Source organism: Pelecanus crispus, chromosome 8, assembly GCF_030463565.1.
Source record: "Pelecanus crispus isolate bPelCri1 chromosome 8, bPelCri1.pri, whole genome shotgun sequence".
Taxonomy (NCBI): Eukaryota; Metazoa; Chordata; class Aves; order Pelecaniformes; family Pelecanidae; genus Pelecanus; species Pelecanus crispus.
Genome location: NC_134650.1, coordinates 22,779,207 through 22,802,835, shown reverse-complemented (window position 1 = coordinate 22,802,835; position 23,629 = coordinate 22,779,207). Strand labels below are relative to the sequence as shown.

The 23,629-nt window shown below is 51.6% G+C and overlaps 2 protein-coding genes across 3 annotated transcripts in view; both read left to right on the top strand.

Moving 5' to 3' along the window:
* The first annotated feature begins 2,316 nt into the window (after positions 1-2,316).
* Positions 2,317-8,026, top strand: HBEGF (heparin binding EGF like growth factor). The gene is made up of 5 exons (XM_075715756.1): positions 2,317-2,359; positions 2,705-2,920; positions 5,420-5,597; positions 7,686-7,841; positions 7,954-8,026. Exons 1-5 carry the CDS (start codon positions 2,317-2,319, stop codon positions 8,024-8,026), a joined length of 666 nt encoding a protein of 221 aa, XP_075571871.1.
* A 5,858-nt stretch (positions 8,027-13,884) lies between these two features.
* Positions 13,885-23,629, top strand: part of PFDN1 (prefoldin subunit 1) — a 33,545-nt gene continuing 23,800 nt past the window's right edge. The window contains exons 1-2 of one of the 2 annotated variants that reach the window (XM_075715551.1): positions 13,885-13,943; positions 14,121-14,287. In XM_075715551.1, the coding sequence (XP_075571666.1) occupies positions 13,911-13,943; positions 14,121-14,287 (200 nt within the window). In that variant the 5' untranslated portion in view covers positions 13,885-13,910. The remainder of the gene's footprint in view (positions 13,944-14,120; positions 14,288-23,629) is intronic. The other variant, XM_075715552.1, reaches the window with a different exon arrangement.

The following is a 23,629-nucleotide window of genomic DNA, read 5'->3' as shown; positions in this document are numbered from 1 at the left end:
TCAGATGGTGGCAGGGGTCACACCTTGTGGGGAGACCTATCTGGCCAGCCATCCCCTGGCTCTGCCATGCTTGCCCTCCCCCAGCAGGCCTGGGGGCTTGGGGGTGGCCTTGCTGGGCTGCCCTGCACTCCTGTCCTGCCCTATGCCCCATCCTCCTGTCCCCAAAACACTGTTACAGTGCTGCCCAGGGCTACCCTCCCAGGAGATGAATGCTGCCCACAGGGCTGGATCCTGGCACCCATCTCTCCTTCAGCCTTCACCCCCCAGCCACGCTCCCTGTGCCCCCCGCTGCTGCACTCATTGTGCCCACCAGGCTGTTTGCTCTGCAATACAGGTGTGTGCCCAAGGTGGGTGCTGCAGCACGGGGGGGGTGCCCTTGGCCAGGGTGGGGACAGCGGGGAGACCCCTGGCAGCAGGACCCACAGCTGAGGAGAGCCAGGGAGACCCTGGGGCACCCAAACCTTGCCAGGAGCCCACCTCCCCCTCCTGTGGGGCTGCCCCAGCATGGCCCCCAGCACAGGATGGTGCACGTCTGGCAGTGGGGTGCAGGTAGGGAGGCTGTGGGTGGCTGCAGGAGGTGGGCAGGGGGTGGCTGCTGAGGCTATGGGAGGCAGAGGGAGGCAGAGGTGAGGGAGGCTGTGGCAGGCAGAGGGGAACAGGCAGCAGAAGGCAGGGAGGCAGAGGCAGGGAGGCAGGCAGCAGGAGGCAGCCTGCAAACTGCCCCCCTTGCCCGCTGCCAGCCCTCTGCCAGCAACCTCCCTGACAGCTGACGTGAGCTGGGAGCTGTCCCAAGGCGCCAGGTCAGCCAGCAAACACTGCCTGCACACGCCCGGCCTCAGGGACCTGGCAGGCAACCAGCAGGGGGGAAAATCCCATCCCCATGTGGGGACTTACCGGGGAGCCACCATGCAGGGCTCCCCAGGGACGCAGCCCCTCAGTTGGGCCACCACTGTCCCTCCTCATTCTGCTGCCAAAGTCTTTCGGGCTGATGATGGCTGGAGGAGGCAGAAGGAAAAACCTCCAGCAAACAAATTCAAAAGTCAAGTCTGAGCAAGAAGGAGGGTGTGAGCAGGGGCAGGGGTGTGTGTGCCAAATCCAGCAGTATTCCTTGGAGATGCTGACAACAATGGGAGGAATATTTAATCATGCCTTGCTGAACCCAAACCGGCAGCAGGGCTGGGGGCTCGGGACCTCAAGGAACCAGCAAGGGGCCACAGATGACCCAAACGTGATCTGAGACAAGACTCTGCACTCACCCGGCACTGGCGTCAGCAGCATTTTCTGGGCCATCACCTGGGCTGAGGATGAGGCCAAACACAACAAGCAGTTGTCAGCTCAGTGATGGGGACAGAGAAGCACTGGCGCTCCCAAACAGAATGGCCATGGGTTGGGATGGAGGAGACAAGGACAGGAGCCGACTAGGAGGTGATTGTGAGATGAAGCCATGACTGAACCAGTCAGGCTCTCCATTGGGGCACAAAGGTGGACAAAAAGGGTCTTTGCTACCATCTCAGGCTGCCACCGCCACCTCTCTCCCATCACCAGTACAGGGTGGCACATGGTTAGAAAGAAGTCTGTCCCCTATCAGCGTGCCACCTCATCACCAAGGCCAGGAGAAGGTTTTAGCTGTGAACTTGCCTGTTGCTCTTCTTGTGGGGTGCACTTGTTCCTCCCAAAACCTCCCAGGCCACCTGGCACTAGTCCCACCAGCCAGCGGATGCCCTGCAGCAGCATGCCATGTGCCACGGTCAACACCATGATCCCCCCTCTTCTTCCCCTGCCTGAGACCAGCCAATAGCTTCCAGTCTGCTTCCCTTAAGCCGTCCCTTTCCCTCCACGGCTTTCGCGCAGCCCTAAAGGTATCATCGGCTCCCCTGGGCTCCCCACTGCACAGCCCAGGCCCACAGAACTGGGTGCCCCAGGCTGGGGGCAGGGAGGTGGTACTGGCGCAGCGGTGCCTGATGACCCCCACATCCCTGGGCAGCACCAGAACGGTAGGTACCCGTCGGTCCCGGTCCCGGTCCCGGTCCCGGTCCCGGTCCCCGTCCCGGTCCCCGTCCCCGTCCCCGTCCCCGTCCCGCACACGGCCCCCGGCTCCCCGCCGTGCCAGCGGGCTCCGGCCGATGGGGCCCTCCCGCAGCGGCCGGGGAAGCCCTTCCCGGGGGCGGGACGGCCAGGCAGCCCCGCCCGGCCCCGCCCCGCCGCCCGCCGCCTTCTACCCGCCGCGGGGCCGCGCCGCTGGAGAGCGGCTGCTGGTGCGGGGCCGAGCGGAGCGGAGGTTTTCGGCAGCAGCTGGGACGCGTGTGTCCGCGGGTCATGGACGGGCGGGCGGTGCTGATTCACACGCTGCTGGCGGCAGGTACGGACGCGCGTGGGGAGGGTCCCGGGCACGGGCAACACGTTCCCCGTGCCGGACACGTGTGGGGGGTGGTGCCGGGCAAAGCGACCCCGGTCCCGGGTGGAGGCTACGGGCAAAGCGGCTACCGTCTCGGGCACGCGTGGGGGGTCCCGGTCACGGGCGACACAGTCCTGGTCACGGGCAACGCGACCCTGGTCCTGGGTATGGGTTGGGGCAGACGAAAATATCGGCCCCTCCCGGTCACGCTTCGGGGGGTCACAGGCAACGCGCCTCCCGTCTCGGGCACGCGTGGGGCGTTCCGGGCAGGATCAGCCTGCCATGCCTGACTGTGTCCCCTCCTCGCAGTGTGCTCGGCGGCGGCGGGCGGGCTGGGCCGGGACGAGCTGCACAACGAGGTGCTGCACAAGGGCGGCAGCGGTGCGCCGGTCCCGGCCACGGCCCCGCTGCTCGGCGGCAGCCCGGAGAAGGAGGGCGGCGGAGCGGCCCCGCTGCTCGGCTGCAGCCCGGAGAAGGAGGGCGGCGGAGCGGCCTCGGGGTACGACCTTAGCGAGCTGCCGAGAGGTATGGGTGGGCGGAGCTGCCGCCGGGGCGCTTGGGATGGGGGCGGGGCGGTTGGTCCCGGAGCTGGGCAGGGGGTACGGGGCCGGTGCGGGTTGGGGGCGGTTGGACCCAGGGGCCGGGCCGGGCTCGACTCAGCCCTGCGGGTGCCCTGGCAGCAGCTCCGGCTCTGCTTCGGAGGGAGCTGCAGGGGAGCCCCCTGTCCCCGGGTATCGAGTGCCCATGGCAGCAGCCCTGAGTGGGGCCAGCCCGTTGGGCACTAGCACGGAGCAACTGAGCTTTGGCAGCTCTTAGCCTTGTGCCAGGGGCTCTCTGTGTCCCTAAAGTCCCTGGCACGGGGGTCCCAAAGGTTCCCAGGCCTGCAACTCCTTGGCCAGATGGAAGGCAGAGCCCTTCTGGGGGTCATGTCAGCCCCTGCCCGCAGGTGCGCAGCCCAGGCTAGTGGGCCTGTACTGCCTTCCGGATGGTGGCCACCAGTGGCTGCTGGCAAAGGGACCACTGTGACTCACCCGCCGCCTACACATGGCTGCTCCTCATACCCAGGCAGGGTTAGTCAGCCAGCAGTCCCCATTACGGGGGCGTTAGGGACACTGTTGCTCTGTTAGGCTCGCTGAGCATTCATGTTTGGCTCCTCTCCCCCTGGCTTGGGACTAGAGAATGTCCCAGGGACTCTTGTGGGGCTGGTATGGGGGCCATTGCAGGCTGAGTAGGGTGACCTGTGCCTTGTAGGTGTGACATGCTGAGATCAGTAACCTGGTACCAGGAGGAGCGTGCTATGCCCCATACAGTTCATCCTCCCTTTTTTCTGTGTTTTTCTTTGCTTTCTGGTTATGTTATCAGACTGCAACGAAAAACCTACAAAACTAGGCTGACCCCCTTGCATCCAAGGGGACGCAGCTCCCAGGAAACACTGTTACCCTTCCTGCTGGGAAGGAGATGCTCCAGCCTGCTCTTCTCTGCATCCCCCTAAGGAGGGCACCTTGTCCTAGAACAAGGGATCTGGCAAGTGTGGGCTAACCCTTGTCTGTGGGACAGGCTGAGGGGATGGGGGGGGGTATTTGGTTACTGAGGCTGCAGCCTCTCAGAGCGCTTTCTTGATGCCTTGAGCTGAGCTACAGTCAGAAAAATCTGCCTTTTGTGTTGAAGGCACCTTCCTCTGTGCTGCAGCCTCCAGGGTGTCTGAGTAGGGGGAGAGTGGCAGCATCCCCCTGCCCACCTGCGTTGGACCAGTTTTCCTACCAGCATGATCTTCCAAATCTTCTCTGGCTGCTCTAAGGGATGGAGTCCTGGGGGGGAGTGGTGACAGCGCAGGTAGCTTGGGGGGGTCAGCAGCACTGTGTGTCTGCTGGCTGCAGCTGAGAGAGAACCTGCAGGGAAGGGGACAGCCTCTGCTGCCAGTCTGGGACAGAGCCCTGAGCCTCACCTGGATCTGGGGGTTTCTCCAAGCCACAGAGTTTCCTGGTTTCTCCAGGTGTAGTGTGAAGGATGTTGAAATAGCAAAATAACTTTGCTAGGTGTGCAACCGGTGTGCTGCAGCATGAGAGGCGCACCAGGGACAAGATGGGCTGGATTATGCCAGGAAGTGGCTGAGAAGGAATTAGGCAGGTTACAACTCGCTGGGTTAGACTCAGCCACCCTCTCCTCCCTGAGCAGCACAGGGCTTAGTTCATGCTTCCCCAGGGTTACCGGAGTTATTAAGTGCTGTGGTTTGGGGGGTAGCTGAACAGTCCCTCTCGGAGCAGGGAGCGGTCTCTAGCATCTCGGCACCTTGCAAGATCAAGCTGGGGGCTGATTTTTTGGGGCATGTACACATCTTAAAAACTATTCCAATAATGTTGCTGGTTTCAGTCTGTGTCCAGGCGAGGGGCTCAGTGCTCTGGTTCCATCAACCCAGCAGGGAGCTGGCCTTGCATCAAAAGCCACTGGTCTCTGTACCGCAATTAAAACATACCTTTGTAATTCATGCAAATGCTGTCCTTGCCATCTCTTTGGTTCTGCAAAACCGAAAATTAAGCCCAGCTTGCTCTCTTAATCCTGCTCTGGGTGCACAAGGCATCCTTGTATCCACAGGAAGGAGAGTCCATCAGAGCCATGAACAGGGTCTTACAAAAGACTGCACTCATAAGGGAAATAAAAGCCAGATAAACTGGCAATTAGCAATTTTCTGTGTTCAGTGGAAACTGGTGCATATAATAGCAACATTTGAGATGCATAATACTCTGTCCGCCCCCCCCCCCCCATTCCTTTCTTTCCTTGAGAATTGTTCTTATGAATCAGAAAGGCCATGATATTTGTGAGAAGCTGGGGAAAAAAAAAAACCAAACCAACCCAAAAAACTGCCCCCAAACACTCTGCTTGGGGGCAGATCACTGCACAAAAGGCTGCGGCAGTGCCAGGGCTGAGCTGGCTGCAGCAGCCTGGGGTTTGCTGATCTGCCTTCTCTTTGGCTGACACACAGAGGTGATCTGACTGCTGTTTTCTCCTTCCCAAATTGTTTTCCAGTTGCTTTCCTGTCAAAGCCTCAAGGCCTGGTTAATCCCAAGAAAAAAGGGAACGGGAATAAAAAAAGAAAAGGCAAAGGCCTGGGGAAGAAGAGAGACCCGTGCCTGCGGAAGTACAAGGATTTCTGTATTCACGGCGAATGCAAATACATCCAAGAGCTGGGAGCTCCCTCCTGCATGTGAGTTGTTGGCGTGTGCCTGTGCCAGGGGAGCCTTAGTCATGGTTCCTTCAATTCTCCAGGCCAGGCAGAGGAAGAGCAGAGGAGGTATTTTTAGTGCATGTTCCCTGCCTGTGTGGGGACGGCTCTGACTTGGCCTCTTCCTTGTGCTTCTTCAGCAATGTCTGTCCTCCCCACCAAAATCTGTTATGGACTTAGACCCAGCATCCCCTGCTGGTACAGTGGGGTCTGGCTGAGCGGAGACCTGTAGTGGTGGGGTTCAGAGGATGCTGAGCAGGGGCTGGGGTCTCGCAGCCAAGGTCTCCTTGCAGGTCTGGTTTGCAAGACCCCATTCTGACTCTGTAACCCTGCATCCTTCTGTCCCTTGCTGCTGCCAGCCTTGGCTGAGAGCTTGGGGCTCCCACAGCTCTCAGGATGTACTGGTGCAGGCAGGAGGAGCATCTTTGCTGTGGCACCAGCAAGGTGGATTGGAGGTAGCACCTTTGGGGACAGTCTGCTAGAGCCATGCCCAAGCTGTCCCTTGGCTCTGATGAAGGACAAGGCTGTGTATCACCCCTCTCCCACACCCATGGGATGCAGGTAGAGAGCAGGGACTGGATGAGGCAAGCGGAGGAGAAAGTGTTTGTCTGCTGCTGGGTCACCTGGATCCAGCACCTTTACTGCTGGGTAGGTGCACATTTGATCCCTGCTGACGTGGGCAGGGGTTGAGCTGGCAGATATGTAAGAGGCTTTGTTCTTTGCTATCAATCCTCTGAGCCCTGTGCCTGGAGCCTGGGGAAGATAATAGCTCCCTGGCTTATGGTGCCCACAAGATCTTGTGCCCTGCAATCCACAGGGATCAGGCTCCACATAGCTCCTTGAACCGCTTAGCTTCTCTCTGCCTGGAAGCTGTCATGAAGTTGGGCCTTTGCACAGGGGGCTCAGGACTGCCAGCAAGAGGAGATCTCTGCTGGCTCAGCTTGGGCTGGTGACCCAGCATGATGTGGGGTACAGCACCCCCCACCTAGGACTGGGACAGCAAGGGGTCCCCTGCCCAGCCTCCTGCCCTTCCCAGATCCCTGGAGCTGGGGGAGGACCTGGGACATGAGCAAGCAGGAGGGGTGGGGGGTGGGGGGGCCAGCTGGGGCTCTCCAGACTGGTGGCCCATCCCTGAGTGACATCTCCCCAGAGTCATCATGGTTTTTAGGAACAGTGGCCAACTGCCCCAGTCCCCTCTGATAATGAGGCCTAGTGTTGTCTGGTATCACTCAGTTGTGGGTGTTCTTGGTGGCTGGCTGCCTGTGTCACAGGGTCTCCTGGATTGTTGCTTTCTTCGGCTGAACTCTGGGGTGCAGAGTGGGGTGAGGGTGCTGCCAGGCTGGGTCCTGTACCTCTCTGCCTTGTGCCCATCCTTGCTGCCATGGCTGGGAGGTGACACTGGTGCATGGTGGTGTTGCGAGCCAGGGAGGAGGGCTGGGCTGAGACCCTGTCTTGGAGATAAGCTTGAGGGTCAGTGGCACTGGTTATAGACAGATATATATATCTCTGGTCGCATCACTGTGCTTTGACTCACGGGGAGAGTTGGCAGCCTTGTAGTTCTGCTGGGGAGTGTTATTTCTGTTATGTGAGTAACCTCCTGAGTCTGCAGTGAGGTAGCACCTCTCTGGCTGGCAGGGTGTGCAGGGACATCCTGCTCCGAGGGAAGCACTGAGCTCTGGTTCAGCTGCCTCTCTGCTCCATTGCATGGGACTTTCCACTTCCAGAGGTAGTCTGGGCAGCCTGTCTCTGCCTGGGGACAATTGGGAAGAGCACAGACCCTGGTGCCTTCTACCTGCGGGGAGCTCAACCTTTCTAGGAGTCTTAACTTGGTGCTTGGGGCAGGAGAAACTTTACCAGTACCAGGGAGATGATGGTGACACCAGACCTCGCAGCTCAGGGGAGAGGGACCAGGGGGAATGGGCAGGGTGCTGGCTAAGGCTGAGCAAAGAGGCAGCTCCCTTTCTGTGAGGTTGTGAGGAACCCAATGACCTTATGTGCTTGGTCACCATGAACCAAATGACCTTCTGTGCTTGGTCACCACCAACCTTTAAGACTTTTCTTCTTGCCCAGATGCCAGCCAGGATATCATGGAGAGAGATGCCATGGCCTCTCGCTGCCTGTGGAGCACCCCCCCAGCACGTACGACCACACCACAGCACTGGCTGTTGTTGCTGTCGTCCTGTCCTCCCTGTGTCTCATCATCATAGCAGCCCTGCTGATGCTCAGGTCAGTGGGATGGGGATGAGCCATCTGATCCACATCCCCAGGAAGGCCACATGCAGGGGAGAGTGGCAGGGACTTCTCCATGCTCTAAGCATCTCTTTGCTTGACCTCACAGGTGTCACAAGAGGGGTGTCTATGATATAGAAAACGAAGAGAAAATCAAGCTGGGCATCACTGTGAATCACTGAGGATGCCAGGTGCTGGCAAGGTGAGCCCCTGGCCAGGCATGGGGCAGCAGTGGGGCTGGTGGGCATCTGGGAGCTCTGCTTCTTCATGCTGGTTGGAACTGCTATGTGGATCCTGTGCCTGATTCGGGCAGGAGCTGAAGGCAGTTTGAGCCTGGAGAAGCAGTTCATTGGATTTGACCTGAGAGCCTGAACTGCCCCGTGGGGCTCCAGCTCTCTTTCCTCCCCTTTCTGCTCAAGTCCCTGTCCCCTGACACCCCTGGCCACCACCACCTCCTTTCTAACCTTAAGTCTCTGCTTTGCCCCGTTGCTGCATGCTTTGGGGAATGTTTGACAGTGGAGAAGCTGCTTCTGTTTTTTTCCCCACTTGTTCTGCTCCCTCTTTGACCCTCTGAGTCACTTCCCCTCCTTAGATATTGCCTCTATTTATATATATATATAAAAAAACCCCCACCCTTCCTTTTCACTCCCACTCTGCTTATTACTTGCACCAACGTAATGCCTTGCAGCTGGGCATGGGGGGAATCTTGCTGCAATGTTACTCTGGCTGGGTGGTGGGGTGTGCTCTGCCCCAGGGGTGGCCACATGGCTGTGGCTGGGTGCTGGAAAGCTTGCCAACTTCCTCTGGTCTGGTCCAAATCCTGACACTAGATGTGCCCATAAGTATTACAGCTACTTCTCTTTTTTTTTTTTTTTTTAAAAGAAAAATCTTTGTTCTTTGTGAGGATGAAGTAATGCCTTCAAAGAATTCCTGTAATGTTGGTAATAGTGTTGGGGTGGGATTTTTTTTTAGTTGTTTATAGGAGTTAAATTTTGGGGAAGGGGATGCAGCGCAAGGTTTTATCACTGTCCCCTCTGCCCTGGGGATTATTGGGGTGGATGTGTCCAGTGGGAAAAGTGCTGTGGCCCCTAGAAGAGAAGCATGGTGGACATGGGGTGGAATGCTTAGCCACTGCTCCCCAGCATCTTGGCTCCCATCTTCCTGGGTCCAGCCCCACAAGGTGGTGAGTAGCAGCTACTGCTGCTGGAGCTTTGGTGGCTGTGAGGGCTCTCCCGCTGGGCTGGGTGGGACAGGTACCTTGGCCCTGCCATGCAGGAACTGCTCCACAGGCAGAGTGGCCCAGGGCCATGTTGTGAGCTCTCCTGCCACTGTCTTGCAGTGGTCAGCACTAATGCACTTCTACCTCCTGGAAGAGGCAAGAGCTGCAGAGCCAGCGCCGTCCCTGGGAGCCCACAGCATGGCAGGAGCTCACTGGAGCAGCAGGACAGCACCTGCTTTGGGGCTGGATGGGCAGCGGCAGCACTGCAGGGAGCTTCATGGCCATCTCTGGGATGAAGGGGGCTCGAGAGAGGTGCTCACTGGCCAGGTGGCTGCATGGAGGCAGGAGGGACCAGCCAGCTGGCGGCAGAGGGGCTCTCCAGCAGCTCTCTGTCCACTGCGGTGCATGCTAAGGAACAAACTGTGAAGGGCAAGGAGACCAGGCTCAGGGCTTTCTTAGGTGCAGGAGGGGTGGGAGGGTAACAGCTATTTAACAAGATATTTTTAATTTTAAATTATGTATTTATTTTAGATAAACTGTACATAGTATTTATATTTATTATAGGTCTGGCCCTGCATCCTTCATGTAGGTCAAGATGACAGGGTCAGACCTCCCTTATTTTTTAAGTGCAATGTAACATTCTAATAAATAACACTTTGTAACAAACACTTGGATTGTTGATTTAATGACAGAGGTGGAAAGGAGTCAGACCTCTGAAGACTGCACATAGCAACATGCCCTTGCTAGTGGGGCATGGCAAACAGTGGCAGAGATCCTGAGTGTGCGGTGAGGGTTGCTGGATTGGCTTGTGCCATCATTGGGGTGCAGCAGAGCAGCGTGGTGCAAGGGGCTGGTGGCAGGATCTGTCCTGCAGGAGCCTGCAGCCAGGCCAGCCCCATCTGTGTTTCTTTGGAGATTTGCGTCTTTGCCAGCTGATGCCCTGGGAGGGGTGTGGTGTTTGGGTGTCTGCCCATCAAGCAAAGCTGCTTCTGGTATAACTGAAGCCACTCTGGCCACTGATTGATCCAAATGGGACTGATTCCTGGTTTTAAGTCAGCATTTGGCTAAAAAAAAAAAAAAAATCAAGATGTGGACTCACACCTCCTGTGCAGGGGATTCCAGCCATTTCAGGGGTGGCCGGGTCATTCCAGCAAGCATCATTTCAGATGGCGGTTTGGGACTGATTCCTGGCTTTGCAGTAAAAATAACCGTCAAACCACTTTCCTCTTCTCTGATCTTTCCCAGGGGGAGCTAAGATCAGGGTGAGATGCTGGCTCTGGTAGAGAGCCTCAAAGCAGAGGGTGAGGGCTTCTCCCCTGCGGGAAGCCTGTTTTCCTCCAGCCCCTTTCCCTTCAGCAGATGCCAAACTTCAGTTTTTCAAAGGGGGGTGCTAAGCTACTGCTTTTGTCTCCTGCTCCTACAATGTGCACTAAGGCTGGGCAGTGAGTAGTCTGCAGAGCTTTTTGGCCTAATTTAGCTCTGGTAAAGTATGAAATAAGCTTTATGCTCACTGGGGGAGGGGCTGCTTAGTAAGTGAGGGTGTAGGTTCATTCCTCTTGTGCAGCTAGTAAGTTCTGCAGTAGCAAAATCTGGGGCATCAGAAGGGGGAATGCAGCAATACTTTGGCTTTCCAGTGCTTCCTGAGACAGAAGGGCTAAAGTACACACTATGGCAGATGGGAAGCAGGTGGGTGACAACAGGCACCCTCGTGTGTTATCACCTGGGGAGTAAAAGCCCCAGTAGCTGCAGTGGCCTGAGTCCCAGTGCCAGGGAAACAAGTTACTGGCTCTGCTTTGTGCAAACCTGAAGCTTAACGCTGTGGGAGTGCCAGTTTAATCAGAGACTCCAAACTTTTGCCTTTTTCAATGCCTATTAAGCAAATAATGCCTCCAGCTGCTGTGCAGGAGGCCCTTCTGCTCCAGGTCACCTGGCTGCATCCCTGCCTTGCTGTGCTGCTGCTGCTCCGCTTTATACAGCCACTCTCTGCTCCAGCCCTGCCACCTTTCTCCCTTTCATGGTAGGCAGCTCTGCATGCCCAGGGCTTCAAGCCACCCTGGCAGGTGCTGGGAATAGCTCTGCTGGAAGGCTTTTCTGCAGACAGCTGGACCTTCTGCCCAGAGCCCAGCTGCCCCCTGCCCTCCTCTTTTCCTGCAAGGACGTGTTCTCGTCCACTTTGTTCCTCCACAGGTCAGCAGCACAGGCTGAGCTGCCCACAGGTGGTAATTTAACAGGTCAAGAGATGGGAAACATATTTTGGAGATATAGGGAGTGGGAAGCTGGCTGGATCCATGGGCTGGCTCCCTCTGTCCTACTGGGCAGCCTTTCCCAGAAAGGCTGACAGTCCTACAGATGCTCTCTTCCCAGCTCAGGCAGGGATGAAGCCCCTGGGGCAGCTCCCTGGTCCAGCTGTGCTTGTGGCCACAAAACAGGAGGTGTCCCAGAGCCTGGCTGGGGTACACAGGGCTCTGCCCTGCCCAGGATCCCCATACACTGTGATGGGAGGCCATGCTGCTCACCTCACTGTGCCTGCAGGAATGGGGTGTCAGGAAAGCAGTCTCCACCACCCTGCCATCCCCCCTGAACAGGAGTGGGCCGCTGTGGCAGCCAGCCAAGCTGGGCACTGGTGGGGGTCCTGGTGAAGGCAGGTAATGGCCTCCAGCAGCCCCAGCCCGGCAGCCTGGCCTCTCACCCTCCTCCAGGCACAGACCCAGAAACACAAACACGGCACCAGCTGCAGCATTTCCTGACTGCCACGGTATCAAGCCCACTTGCTGCCTCTGACACTGACTCCATGCTGTGACCTCTGGTATCTCCCCTTACATCCCTTTGACACCTGTGCCTGGCTTGTCTATGGGTGACAAGGCACATGCCCAGCCATTAAACACCACACGATCAGCCGGTGTCCCCCAGCCCCCCACCTGCGCTTACTCGGTCCTGCTGCAGGCAGAGAACACATGCCTGGAGGAGAGCCCTGCATCTTCTTCACAGTCTCTTCTCCAGAGCAAGGGTCAAAGCTAGGAGACCTCCAAAATCACAGATGTGGATTTAATAAAAAATTTAAATATCTTGCATTAGTTAATTTAATAACCAATTCTCCCCTGCCTGCTGCAGCACTTTGGCAGCTGTGCTTCAGTGCCTTTGGCCATCACAGTGCATCAGGGTTTGGATGGACGGGGGCAGCAGTGCACTGGAGCAGGGACGAGGCAGCCAAAGAGACACCCCAAAAGTGGCTGAACCACCCCCGCTGCCTCCCTTTGGAAGCAGATGGCAGCAGCCCTGTGCGCAGCTCCATTTGGCTGGTTTTCTTCCTGACTGGGGTTGTTGGCTTTGCCCAACTCATCACCCAGCTGCTAAGCCCCAAGCCCAGGATGCGGGCATCTCGGATATGAGGCATCTCTCACGGGTTTGTTGCCACTGCAGAGAAGGCGACACAAATCCTCCCAGGTGCCTGCGGAGTTGGGGGCACAGCGGAAGGCCTCACACTGGCATGCAGCTGCACTCACAGGCAGGAGGTGCAGGCAGTGGGGAATGTCCCCCAGCTCCATCTCTGCACTGGGTGAGTAGCAATGCCAGGGGGCTGGCAGGTGGACAGCTGCAGCGGCTGGAAAGAGCTGGGGAAGGCACTGAAAAGGGCGGCTGCGCTCTGGGAGCAGTTGGCAACAAGAGCTGAGAGTCCCTGAAGGTTGGATCCTGCACTCTGCTTTTTAAAAGGGGTGTTGCAGCAGGTTCCCCCCACCTGCCTCTGTCTGCAGAGCAGCACACTGGTCGCTTCAGTTTTTGCTACCTTTGTCCAAAAGGCATCTGATAGTCTCATCATGATCTCACTTCTCACCCAAGCCTGTCTGGGCAAGTTCCAAGGAAAGCTCTGTGGCTGGAGGGACAGAAGGTGATTCATTCGTGGGCAGAGGAAGGCTGCAGGGTGCTGAGGGGAGCAGGCAGTCGAAAGCTGAGATGCAGCACTGCCACCCCCTCCACAGGGAGCCCAGCAGCCCCCCAGGCCTCTCACCACTCAGCTTGAAACCTCTGCCTGGCAAGCACACCACAATTTCAACCTCCCCTCTGTGTTTCACTGGGTCAGAGACTCCTGGCACCCCCAGCCCCAGCATCTCTGCAGGTCTGGAGGATGAGGCCATGTTTGTCCAATGGGTGTTATTAACAAAGCACAGCTCCGGCTCTGTTTTTAGCAGCCATTACTGCTTTTTGGTCTGTCCCTAGTCTGTCCCAGGGACCCCGTGTCAGTGCTAGCAGGTGGCAGGGAGGTGGCAAGGGTGACTGCTGGGCTCCCAAGCCGTGGCAGAGCTCCGCCAGCTCAGGCAGGGGCAGCCGGGCTGTGGCAGTCATCGGGAGGAACGGGCAGCAGATCACGGCGAGCACATCCCCCACACGGCTGGGTACCACCGGGCTCGGAGGGCTCTGGGGAACCTCAGGGCTGCCCAGGGGACTAAGCTGCAGCTGGGCCCACACAGGGCATGGACAGGTCCGCTGGGCTCTCCCCTGGTTTCGCCCTCGGCGCGCCCGCCTCACAGGGGCCACGCCTCACCCCCCCCACCCCAGCGCGGCCCCCACCTCCTGCTGAGGTGGCCAGGCCAGAGACACGCACGCGGGACCGGCCCGACGGTGAGGCCTTGTCCCCCACATCCCAACGAGGTGTCTCCGCCCCCGTGAGGGGACCTCACAGCCCATCCTGGTGACGAGACCCCACGGCACATCCCCATTCCCGTGAGGAAGCCCACCGCCCACGGCACAAGTCATCCCGCTGAGAGGACCCCGCGCCCCTCCCCTGCTCATGCGCAGCAAGACACGGTGCCGGCGCTTCCCCACCGCGCAGGCGCCTATGCGGAGACAAGATGGCGGCGCCCGTGGACCTGGAGCTGAAGAAGGTATAAGTCCCTCTGCGGTGGGCAGCGTGTCCCGCCCGGTCCCCGCGGCGCTTGCTCCCTCCCCTCTTCTCTGGCAGCCTGGGGCCGGTTCGGCCCCCGCTGCCCGGCCTCAGACAGCGCGGGGCCGCGGCCTGTCAGGCAGCTCCTCATCGATGCTGCACCCCCCCTCCCCTCCAGGCCTTCACCGAGCTGCAGGCCAAGGTGATAGACACGCAGCAGAAGGTGAAGCTGGCTGATATCCAGATCGAGCAGCTGAGCAAGACAAAGAAACACGCCCATCTCACCGACACGGAGGTCATGATGCTGGTGGACGAGACCCGCATGTACGAGGGTGTGGGGAGGATGTGAGTACCTGCCCGGCCTGTGGTGGATGGCAGGGGCTTCCTTGCTGTGCTGAGAGTGGCTGGCTTGCTCCCTGCTTGGGAGAACCTGGCTGGTGTAGCAGAGTGGGGTAGTGATTGCAGCCCTGTACACAGGGAGACCCCCCAACTTTCGTGTGTAAGAGGCCTCTAGGCTGCTGCCCTGGGCAGGGAGCTCTCCCCTTTACAAAGAACATGCCAGCTTTCTCTTGGCACATTAATTTGTTTCATTTTTCTCATAATCTTTCATTTTTAATTCCAGCAATCTGCCTAGGAATGCAGTGAGACTTACTGGGTTTTATCTCTTGGGGTTAGCTACTGGCTGCCTTGAAGAAGGGCTGTTATAAATGTTGTTGGCTTTGTGTGGTTTTGCTTGCTGGCTCTGGTCCTGGCTGTGATGGTCTTGAGTGGACCTGTAGGAAGTTTGTGATCTAGACTAGCAGAGTAGCACTCTAATGACAAACAGCATTTGCGAGAAGGCTCTTGCAAATCTGTCCAGCTTCAGTCATTTTCAATGTAGTTTACATCAGACTCCTTGAAAAACTCCTGTGCACAGTTTACGTGCTCAGGGCTTTCCTTGCGCAAATGTTCTACAGAAATGTCCTTTGCAGTATCATGCAGGGAATGGACCTAACAGGTGTTGCCTGGATTTATTAAACCCTTGGAAGTGCGCATAAAGCTCACATGGGCAGTCCCAGTGGACTCATAAAGATGTGCTTCAGTGTGTTGGATGACTGTCAAAAGAAACACCTTAAACCAGAAGTAATGTGTTTCGATTAACTTCCACAATGCACTTCTGTCTGACTTCAGCAGGCTCTGATAGACGACCATACAAAGTGGTTTCAAATCTGAAACACGTGCTTACTTGATAAATATCACACTAGATTTCTGTGTTTCTGATTTGAGAGTACTATGATTTTTCTCTTCTGTCTCTTGTGAGTTGGGTAACAGTGATGACTCTGCTCAGCTCAGGATGTGGTCTTGCAAAACGCTGAATCTGCTCTGACTGCTGCCAAAGGGGTGATTGTATGGACCTCTTCCCCACCCTGTGTTTACCCCACCTTCTGCGTGTTGAAGTGGATGATCACAGGGCTGAGCAGTGAGCCAGGTCAGACTACAGTGCCCTGATCCATCAGACCACACAATCTCCAGATCGAGTTGTAGGGAGCTGGCAGGACTGGGAAGCCAGGAATGCTGTGTAGTTTGCCCTTTGCGAGTTTTCAGATGAAGTTGTACCCAGGCTAATGGAGGTGTTCAGCATGACAGAGTCCCCTTCTTGACTCCCAGTAGATAAACTTTTACATGTAGGTGAATTGAATGTTGGGTTTGTGTGTGGGTGCTAGTGAATGGTACCTTAAAAGGAGATAGATTTTGGTCCCTTGCAAGAGGTGACTGATTTGACCCAGGCAGGCTGTAGACATAGCAAACACTTGTGTTTGGAGTAGTCATGAGACGACTAATTGGAGTTTTTTCTGTTTGGTTTTGTCACAGAGTAGACAGATGAAGATTAGAGGATAATTCAACGATTTTTTTAAAAGGCTTTTTTTAAATCCAAAAGTACAGAATACTTCTCCTATATGGAGAATTCCCTCAAGATACCTTAAAAACGTGTGTGTTTTGGTCTTTATGATAAAGTAATCCTGCTTGTGAATCAGATGGGGGTAGCAGATGGGTCAGTGCTGGCTGAAATGCATTGTCCTGCTTTCTGCTTCTGTCTCCCACTTAGGAGTAAGAGACGCTTACCTTCTTTGTGTCCTAAACCATTTATACTTTCTCTGTGTGCAGCAGCTGTGGGAGTGACAGTCTTCTGGGGAGTCATCTTTTGCTTGCCTTTCTGTGACCAGACAGCATGGCTTAGGCATGGCAGGCAGCTCTCGCTGCTCAGGGATGGCAGAGGTGCCATCAGAGAAATATTTGTGTTATCGCAGTATTTAGAAGCTGAACTCTCCATGGGCTTTGTTGTACTAGTTGCTGTGCGAATACAGATTAAGAGAGTGCTCTTTGTCTGAATACGACTCATTCACTCATTTTTTTTAATTTTTTTTTTTTTCTCCTGCCTTAGCTTGATACGGTATTTCTGCGAGTTCTGCCTGTGGGGCTGAAGGCTGCCTCGCCAATTGGCAGCAATGCTCTGGTATGATCTGTGTCACTCCCTAGAGTGGAGAACACACACCAAGGACACAAGGCTCTTCCTGGAGCCCACTCCAACCCCTAGTAGAGAGTTTATTGCTGAAATCTGGGCTTTTAGCAAAGCAGGCTAAAACAGTCCTTGAGCAGGAGTTAAAATCCAAGGGCAGTCTGGCATCCTGTGTTTCACTGGAGACCAAAGGAGGTGGTCATTATTGTTCTTCTGGATATATAAGCCATGTTCTGTGAAATGGAATTGCAGATTTTTTAAGTTTTTTGGCTGCATTGGCTTGCACAGATGTGGGAGTTCAGCCACAAAAGGGGAATTTATGATGTCTCAATTTCTTTTGCATAGTTTAGTGTGCAGATGTTGGAGCTGTAGTGGGTTTCAGTTATCCAGAAAGGGTGGAGGTCTGCATCAGTGTTAACTGATTATTGGAGCTCTTCTGACAGCTTGTTTGAATAGCTAAATTCTTTGAAATAAGTTTTGTGCTTCTATTCCTGTACGCAATTCCTCAACTTGGTCTTTTTTTTTTTTTTTTTAATATTGTAGTGTGTATAACATGCAGAGGCCTTATTGGCCTCCACATGTGGGGCTCAATTTACTTTTGCTATACCTATTTTTGATTTGACACAAGAAATGTCAGTGCCACATAGTATGAGATGATGAATTGCTGTGTACTGTACATATCTGTGAGGCTGGGCTATCATCTGAGTGGTGGCATCTTGCCAAATACATTTCAATTCTGTTACTTCATACTCTTTTGAAAGGCCTGTTACGTAGCCTGACACAACTACCACTATGCTGGACTTCTGCTTAAGCTATTTGTGAACTGATATCATCATATTGCTTTGAGAACTATGCTGAAAGTTTAAGCTTCAGAATTCTGTCTGAATATTTCAGACCTTTCCCTTTACATTCTTCTAACGCATAACCTGGACAAGACCCTTATTTACAGAAGAAAAATGTCTGGCACTTGTGCTAGGCACAGTGAGGAGAGCACTACCGTTTTTTATGCTGTGCCAAAATAGATAGTCAGTTTTGGTTTGATATTGCTTTATTATCAGTTCACGTCAACAACAAATGGAAGAACACTCACAAAAATAAAATATAAGAAAATAAAAATCAAGCAAATACTGTAGCACAACTTTATGTTCAACTGTTCAAGGTTTTCTGCAAGTATAGTATATTATTACAGCTGTCCCTATAAAATGACTTTGAGTATAGTATTTTATGGGGACAGCTCTAATAATATGATTTTTATTTTTTTTTTTTTAGGAGTGGTTCAGATTTTTGGTGGCTGAACCATATACAAGTGAAACCTGAGAGAGGATTAAATGTTCTTGATCGTTCCTGGGATTTAAATGCATTCCTGCTTTTACTGTGATTCTTGGTTTTGTTTGAAAATGAGACATCATAAATCTTTATAAGCTCTTTCCTGATCCCCTGAAGACAGCAATCACTACCGCGCATTGCTCGATACAGCTGCAGTAGCTGCATTTTTACTTTTTGTGTGTGCATGAGATTGGTGTTTGGTTCTCCTAGCATGGATCACTGCATGATATGATAGCTATACTGTGCTTCCCACTCACATTTTAAAAAACTCACAAAGAACTGAACGATAGGCAAGGCTTAATCTTTATGGTTCAGTTACTAACTATAGGCTGGTCTGTGAAATCAAAGTGGCTTCTCTGTTGCCCATCTCCTTGGGTAAGGCTTTGTGCAGAGTTCAGCACTGAAGCCCAGCTGCTGAGAAGCTGACAGGTGCTGTTACACTTAAATGAATCCCAGAGACAAGCATGTTGCTATGAGCCTCTGGTCAATATGTAGTTTATGAACTTGAAGCTCCTCTATCTAGCTATTGAAAAAGAGAAAATGTTATTTTCCACAATGTCTGGTGTGTCTAGTAAGTACAGTCAGGCACTGAACTGCAAAGAAAACAAAATTTGTGCTTGCTACTTGACCACTGTTTATGCTGCATGTTGAACAAGACAGGGGTGTTGGGAGATGGTGTGTGAGGAATCAAAGGCTATGTGGTGTGACACGTGCATAAGCTATAAGGTTTTCGATCACCCAGTTTTTTGTTTCAGGTTTTTCTTGATTTTGAACTACTCACTTTTGTTGCAGCCTGAACAATGTTCTTCACAGGGTTTGGAGAGCTGTCACAGAACGCAAAAATCAAAACAATGGACGCAGGGGTAATGCAGTAGTAGTTTATACAGGTGCCTTTGACTTGAGCAGTGAAGTAAGAGGCAGCAGTTGGTTGTCATCCTCTTCCTGGCTGATCAGGAGTGTGAGAGGACTCCTGATCCTGGTCAGTGGGCTTCATGGTTAACTACTGACAATAGTGGGATACTGAGAGTCTGGACTTCTGAATTCTGTTCCGGATCAGAAAGGGAGCTCATTCTCTTGGGCACAGGCTCCTTTTCCAACTTGACTTCTTCTGAGATCTCAAACACACTCCTCCTGCCCTTCTCCCACTTAGTTCTTTATCTTATTCCTGGTGCCCTTGGCTGCTCATTTGTAATCTCCTGGATATCGTGGTCCAGTTATGGCTCTCCTGCCCTGCTGCTCTACATAATTTCTCCATGCAATACTGAAACTTCAGAGAAGATAAGATTTCCATGGCTTGCATGCAAGGTGTATATCTGCCCAGTTCTAGGAAACAGCTGCGTTTCTTTAAAAAAATCAGCTTTAGACAGAGAACTGGTATAGAATGGACTTATCTCATAAGTCAGTGTTTGTCAAATGTACAAGCAGCACGAAAAAAGGTCTTAAAATAAAAATAATAGCTAATTTTAAAAAATAGGTGTTTTACTAGCCCTACTTGAAATAAACCTGTTAGTCCCCCCACCTACTTCATGCACATTGTGATAGAAGATTAGCAATACAGCTTTTACTTGGTGCTTGTCTCCCTTGCCTGGAGACATTTAACTCTTTAGGAACATTTTTCTGTTAGGACCAGGAGTATGACATTCAAACAAATTAGTTCCATTCGTCTTTTCTTTATCCCTAACTTTTACCCTGCCTGTTATCTAGACAAAACAGAAGAAGGAGCTACCTGAGTAAAGGAGATGAAATCTAAACTGAGAAGATAAGGGTCAGAACAGAGACAAACTACTCATGCAGACTGCCCTTGTTGCTAGAAGAGACAGTTTGATCTGCTGCAATCCAGAGGCAATGTGCTGTCATACAAATGCCAGAGCCTTCAAGAAATCTTGCACTTGCAGGGTAGCAGTTTGGAGGTCAGACTGTTGTGGGGAGCAAGGGCTGTAGTAAGGCACCTTTGTTTTGTCCCTACCTCCAGAAAGAGGAAATCTGGGGTCTCTTGCAAATGCAACCCATCTGTTGCTTCAGTGGTACTTTTTGGATACATGCTAGACAAGTATTAAATGTTCTGGGGAGCTTGAACTGCTCCTGTGTTTGTGGCTTGCTGTGCCAAGTGACTTTGCAAAAAAATAATGGAACATGACTCTTATTTCTGAAGTTCTCCAAGCACCTAAAATGTCGCTCTGATATTCTGAAACAGCAAGGAACTTCCACTTATTTTAATATTTCGTGGATTTAAAGTGCTGTATTTTGAATCTTTTCCCCCATTTCCTAAAGGAAATGTTGGAATCGAGGGTCAGAGTCCCTGGGGAAATACTGAGTGCTAGAGTACTTCTTTCAGAATATAGGGCTGTTGCTCTGGTGTAGTGCAGGCACTTAAATTTGGCTTTCCTGCGGCAGTGGAGAATGGCCAAATCACTGGATCAAAGTAGTACTGGGAGAGTCCCTGTCATATCCCTGTCTTGCTTGGGGATACCCTTCCAGGTGTGGTGTCAGTGGATATCTAGCCAGTGGGGCAGGGTGTGACAAAGTACCCAACACTCAGGGCCCACAGCTATCAGGTGGAGATGCCCAGAGTCAGTCTCTGGTCTGATATATGTATGTCAACATAATATATCAATTTTATGTGGAAGAGCCTTAATACAAGCGTGAAATCCCGGTCTGAGCATCCTCTGACCTAGCTGCCTGTTCAAAGCCTGAAAGAAGGAGGGTTTAATTCACAACCCCTACAGTAAAACACTGAAGTAAAATGAGGAAACCAATCCTGTGGGATGAGATCACTATTTTACACAAGTACCAAAGTGTTGAACTCAGGAATGCTACAACTGCTGTCTTGAATTTTTATTTTTGTTTTCTCCAAAACTATTTGCTGAATTAACAGAATGTTTCAGCCAGTTTAAAAAATAATAATAATAAAAAAAAAATCAGGCTTTCCGAGAAGAAACCATTTTCCAAAACAGCATCCAGCCTTTTCAGTCCACAAATGCTGATTCTAAAAAGTTTGTTCTTACTGATTAGGAAACAGCAGCGTGATTATTTTAGTGCTAGCTAATTTAACTCTAGCATTTCAGTATTAAGTGGTATGCTTGAATTCTTTTGACTCTGTTATCTTTACATCCATTTCTGTGATGTTTGCTGTATTGCTTGCTTTGATGCTTTGTTGTAGCAGGATTTGCAATGTACAGAAGCCAAGGCTGTGCTATTTGACAACCACAAGCCAATAGCTGGGTCTTCCTCCTGACTTAGCATTTCAAAGGTTTCTTCCTGGGCAAGGCACAAAGCACATTTTTTTGTTATTGTTGTTTTCTCTTGCAACTGTGGATGGATTTGCTTTTCAAAAGAGATGTATCCTGGTTTTGCCAGTTTTCCTGTATAGGTTCTTAGTGAAGAACTGCTGCTAAGAAGGGTAAATGTAAGTTTGCCTGTCAGCAGAGTATAGCAGTATCTCCATGTCACTTCATTTACCACTGCAAAGTTCACCTTTCACAGAAGATTTACCAATTGAAAAAAAACTTTTTAAAAATAGAAATTTCTTTAGGATTGGTTGACCAGGATGTTCACACCAATGTTTGCTTGTTTGTGTTTTCCTAGATGCATGTTTGTGTGATGTTGTGGTGGGGTTTTTTTGTTGTTGTTGTGTTTTTTCTTTAACATTCTTCCTTAGGAATTTGTGGGGAATTCTTAAAATTACAGGAGACTTTAGAAATGGATCTTGACTTCCCATTATTGGAAAAATTGTTTCTGTTTTCTGCTGGTTGCAACTTTCAAATATGGTACAACCTAGACTGCAATAAATCTATTTGAAGTGCATCTGCTAGTAGGCATGCTGTAGTCATTTGAGTTTCCTTTGCTTAAACAAGCTACAGGTCATCATTGCTACATACTAAAAAAATACATTAAAGCAAAATTACCAGGGATAAACCAGGGATATAGTGAGGAAAAACTACTCATGGAGATTTCACCTCCATGAACTGCAGTCATGTTTGCACTGTTTTTCCCCACATGGAAGTCACATTGGTTTGAATCTCAAATGTTATTAATTCCTGTATGATAGAGAGGAGGCATTTCCTTGCTTTTTTTTTTTTTTAAATTCCATTTATGTCGATTGAGCCTTCAAAAAGAATTGATGATGTTCTTTAAAAGCAGACCACAGTATTATTTTATTATTTTGGCTTGTGCTATATTTAATACACACTTAGGGGTATATTCCTGCTTTCTTTTTTTAAAGAATTAATCATGAACAATGGTATAAATCTCCCATCTAGTTAAGTGTCTGGCAATGCAGAAACTGCTGTTTGCAAGCTGTGTTACTATCTTGGCTTGAGGTAATGTAATATGCTGTAGCTATTGACAGATCAAAAAAAAAAAAGTGAAAACTCAATGTAAACATGGCCTGAAGTGCAAAACAAATGCCATTGCCCCTCAGCAGGGTGGGATGGATGTGTTGGGCCAGTCTGTGGAGAGGTCTGAGGAAGCAAAGTGTGGCACTTTTTGTTCTCTTCCTTTAGCTCCTTAAAGTAAATAGGTTTATGGCTTACATATGTTCATCTAAGCAAAAGTTACCCTTGTTGTGGCCTATGTGAGACCCGGTTTGGACTGCTTCCAGTGCTGCTAATCCTGGTCTCTGTGTGTGCTCCAGTGCTGTCAGGCTGTTTGCACAGGTTCTGCTGCCCACCAGAGATGCTGCCAGCATGTTTCAACCCATGTCTCCTTCCCAAACAGCTCCTGGTGCATATCCACCTCTCTAAGTGCAGTAGTAAAATAACACGTGAACTATAAACTGCTGCTCCTGGAATGTATTCATATATAATCCTCGCAATGTAAGCTGCAGGATTTGTTTTGCTTTAAGGTATGTGTTGCTTTGGGGTGGGGGCGGGGCAGGGAATAGTTAGGTTTAGCTATATTGAGAGTGACCCAGTGAGACAACTGACCACTAAAATAAGAGCAAACATAGGAAAAGCTTCAACTCATCTGTTCCAGCTCCATCTGTTTCTGAACAAGCTCTAGTTAAGACGCATGATCTGTTGAATGGGAAATTCAAAATCGGACTGAAAAATGTGAAACCCTTAGACATGAAGGGTGGCAGCACGGACTATAATTAGTCATGATTTTCCTTTTTTTAATATTGCTTCCTTGTCTTGTTTGGAACTGGGTAATTCATCTAGGATGACTAAAACTGGAATTTGCTGCGGTATAAGCAGTGCTTGTTATGAACTGCATGGGGAATCATTTACCGAAGCATAAGCAGACTCTAGGAGAGTGGAAGGGGACTACTGGGTGCTTGCAATTGTGCACAGCTGGCTCCTTGTTCAGTCAAGCTAGATTGCTTGGGATCAGCTTGTTGGAAGCCTCTCTTCCATTGGCTTTGAACAGTGCTTAAAATGCAGTAATCCCTTACTGAGTATGCTCAAAGCTTGAACAGCAGTTCAAGTTCAGAATTAAAAATCGTCTTTAAATAGATAAGGGCATGACTGGGCTTAGCCCAACTTTTCTCATGGAGTAGTCTAATGAAAACGCTTGATTTCAAGGAGCAGGATATTCTATGTAAACAATTGTGCTGTGCTATAACACAGCATGTTAGGTTTTTTTAGAAATAAAATAAACATGTTAAAATAATGTTATAGCTTTGTATGAAGTTGTTAGTTTTCAGTATCTTTACTAAGTTTTTGTAGAGAGTTTCCCAAATGTAATGGGAATTGTAAAGCTGGTTATAATGACCCTCCGTGTGAGCTTGGAGCCAGGCTGAATGGACTTTTAGATCTGTCATTCGTCATTATTCTGGCAAAATAGCACTGGAGCATTCCTACCCATAAAATTGTCTTGCTCTGAAATTAGGCAGAGGGATCTATATCAATATTGGGCAGAGGAAA

Coding starts and splice junctions, on each gene's coding strand:
- HBEGF (XM_075715756.1), top strand. CDS start 2,317: ATGGACGGGCGGGCGGTGCTGATTCACACGCTGCTGGCGGCAG. Junction 2,921..5,419: donor CCTTAGCGAGCTGCCGAGAG/GTATGGGTGGGC, acceptor ATTGTTTTCCAG/TTGCTTTCCTGTCAAAGCCT. Junction 5,598..7,685: donor CTGGGAGCTCCCTCCTGCAT/GTGAGTTGTTGG, acceptor CTTCTTGCCCAG/ATGCCAGCCAGGATATCATG.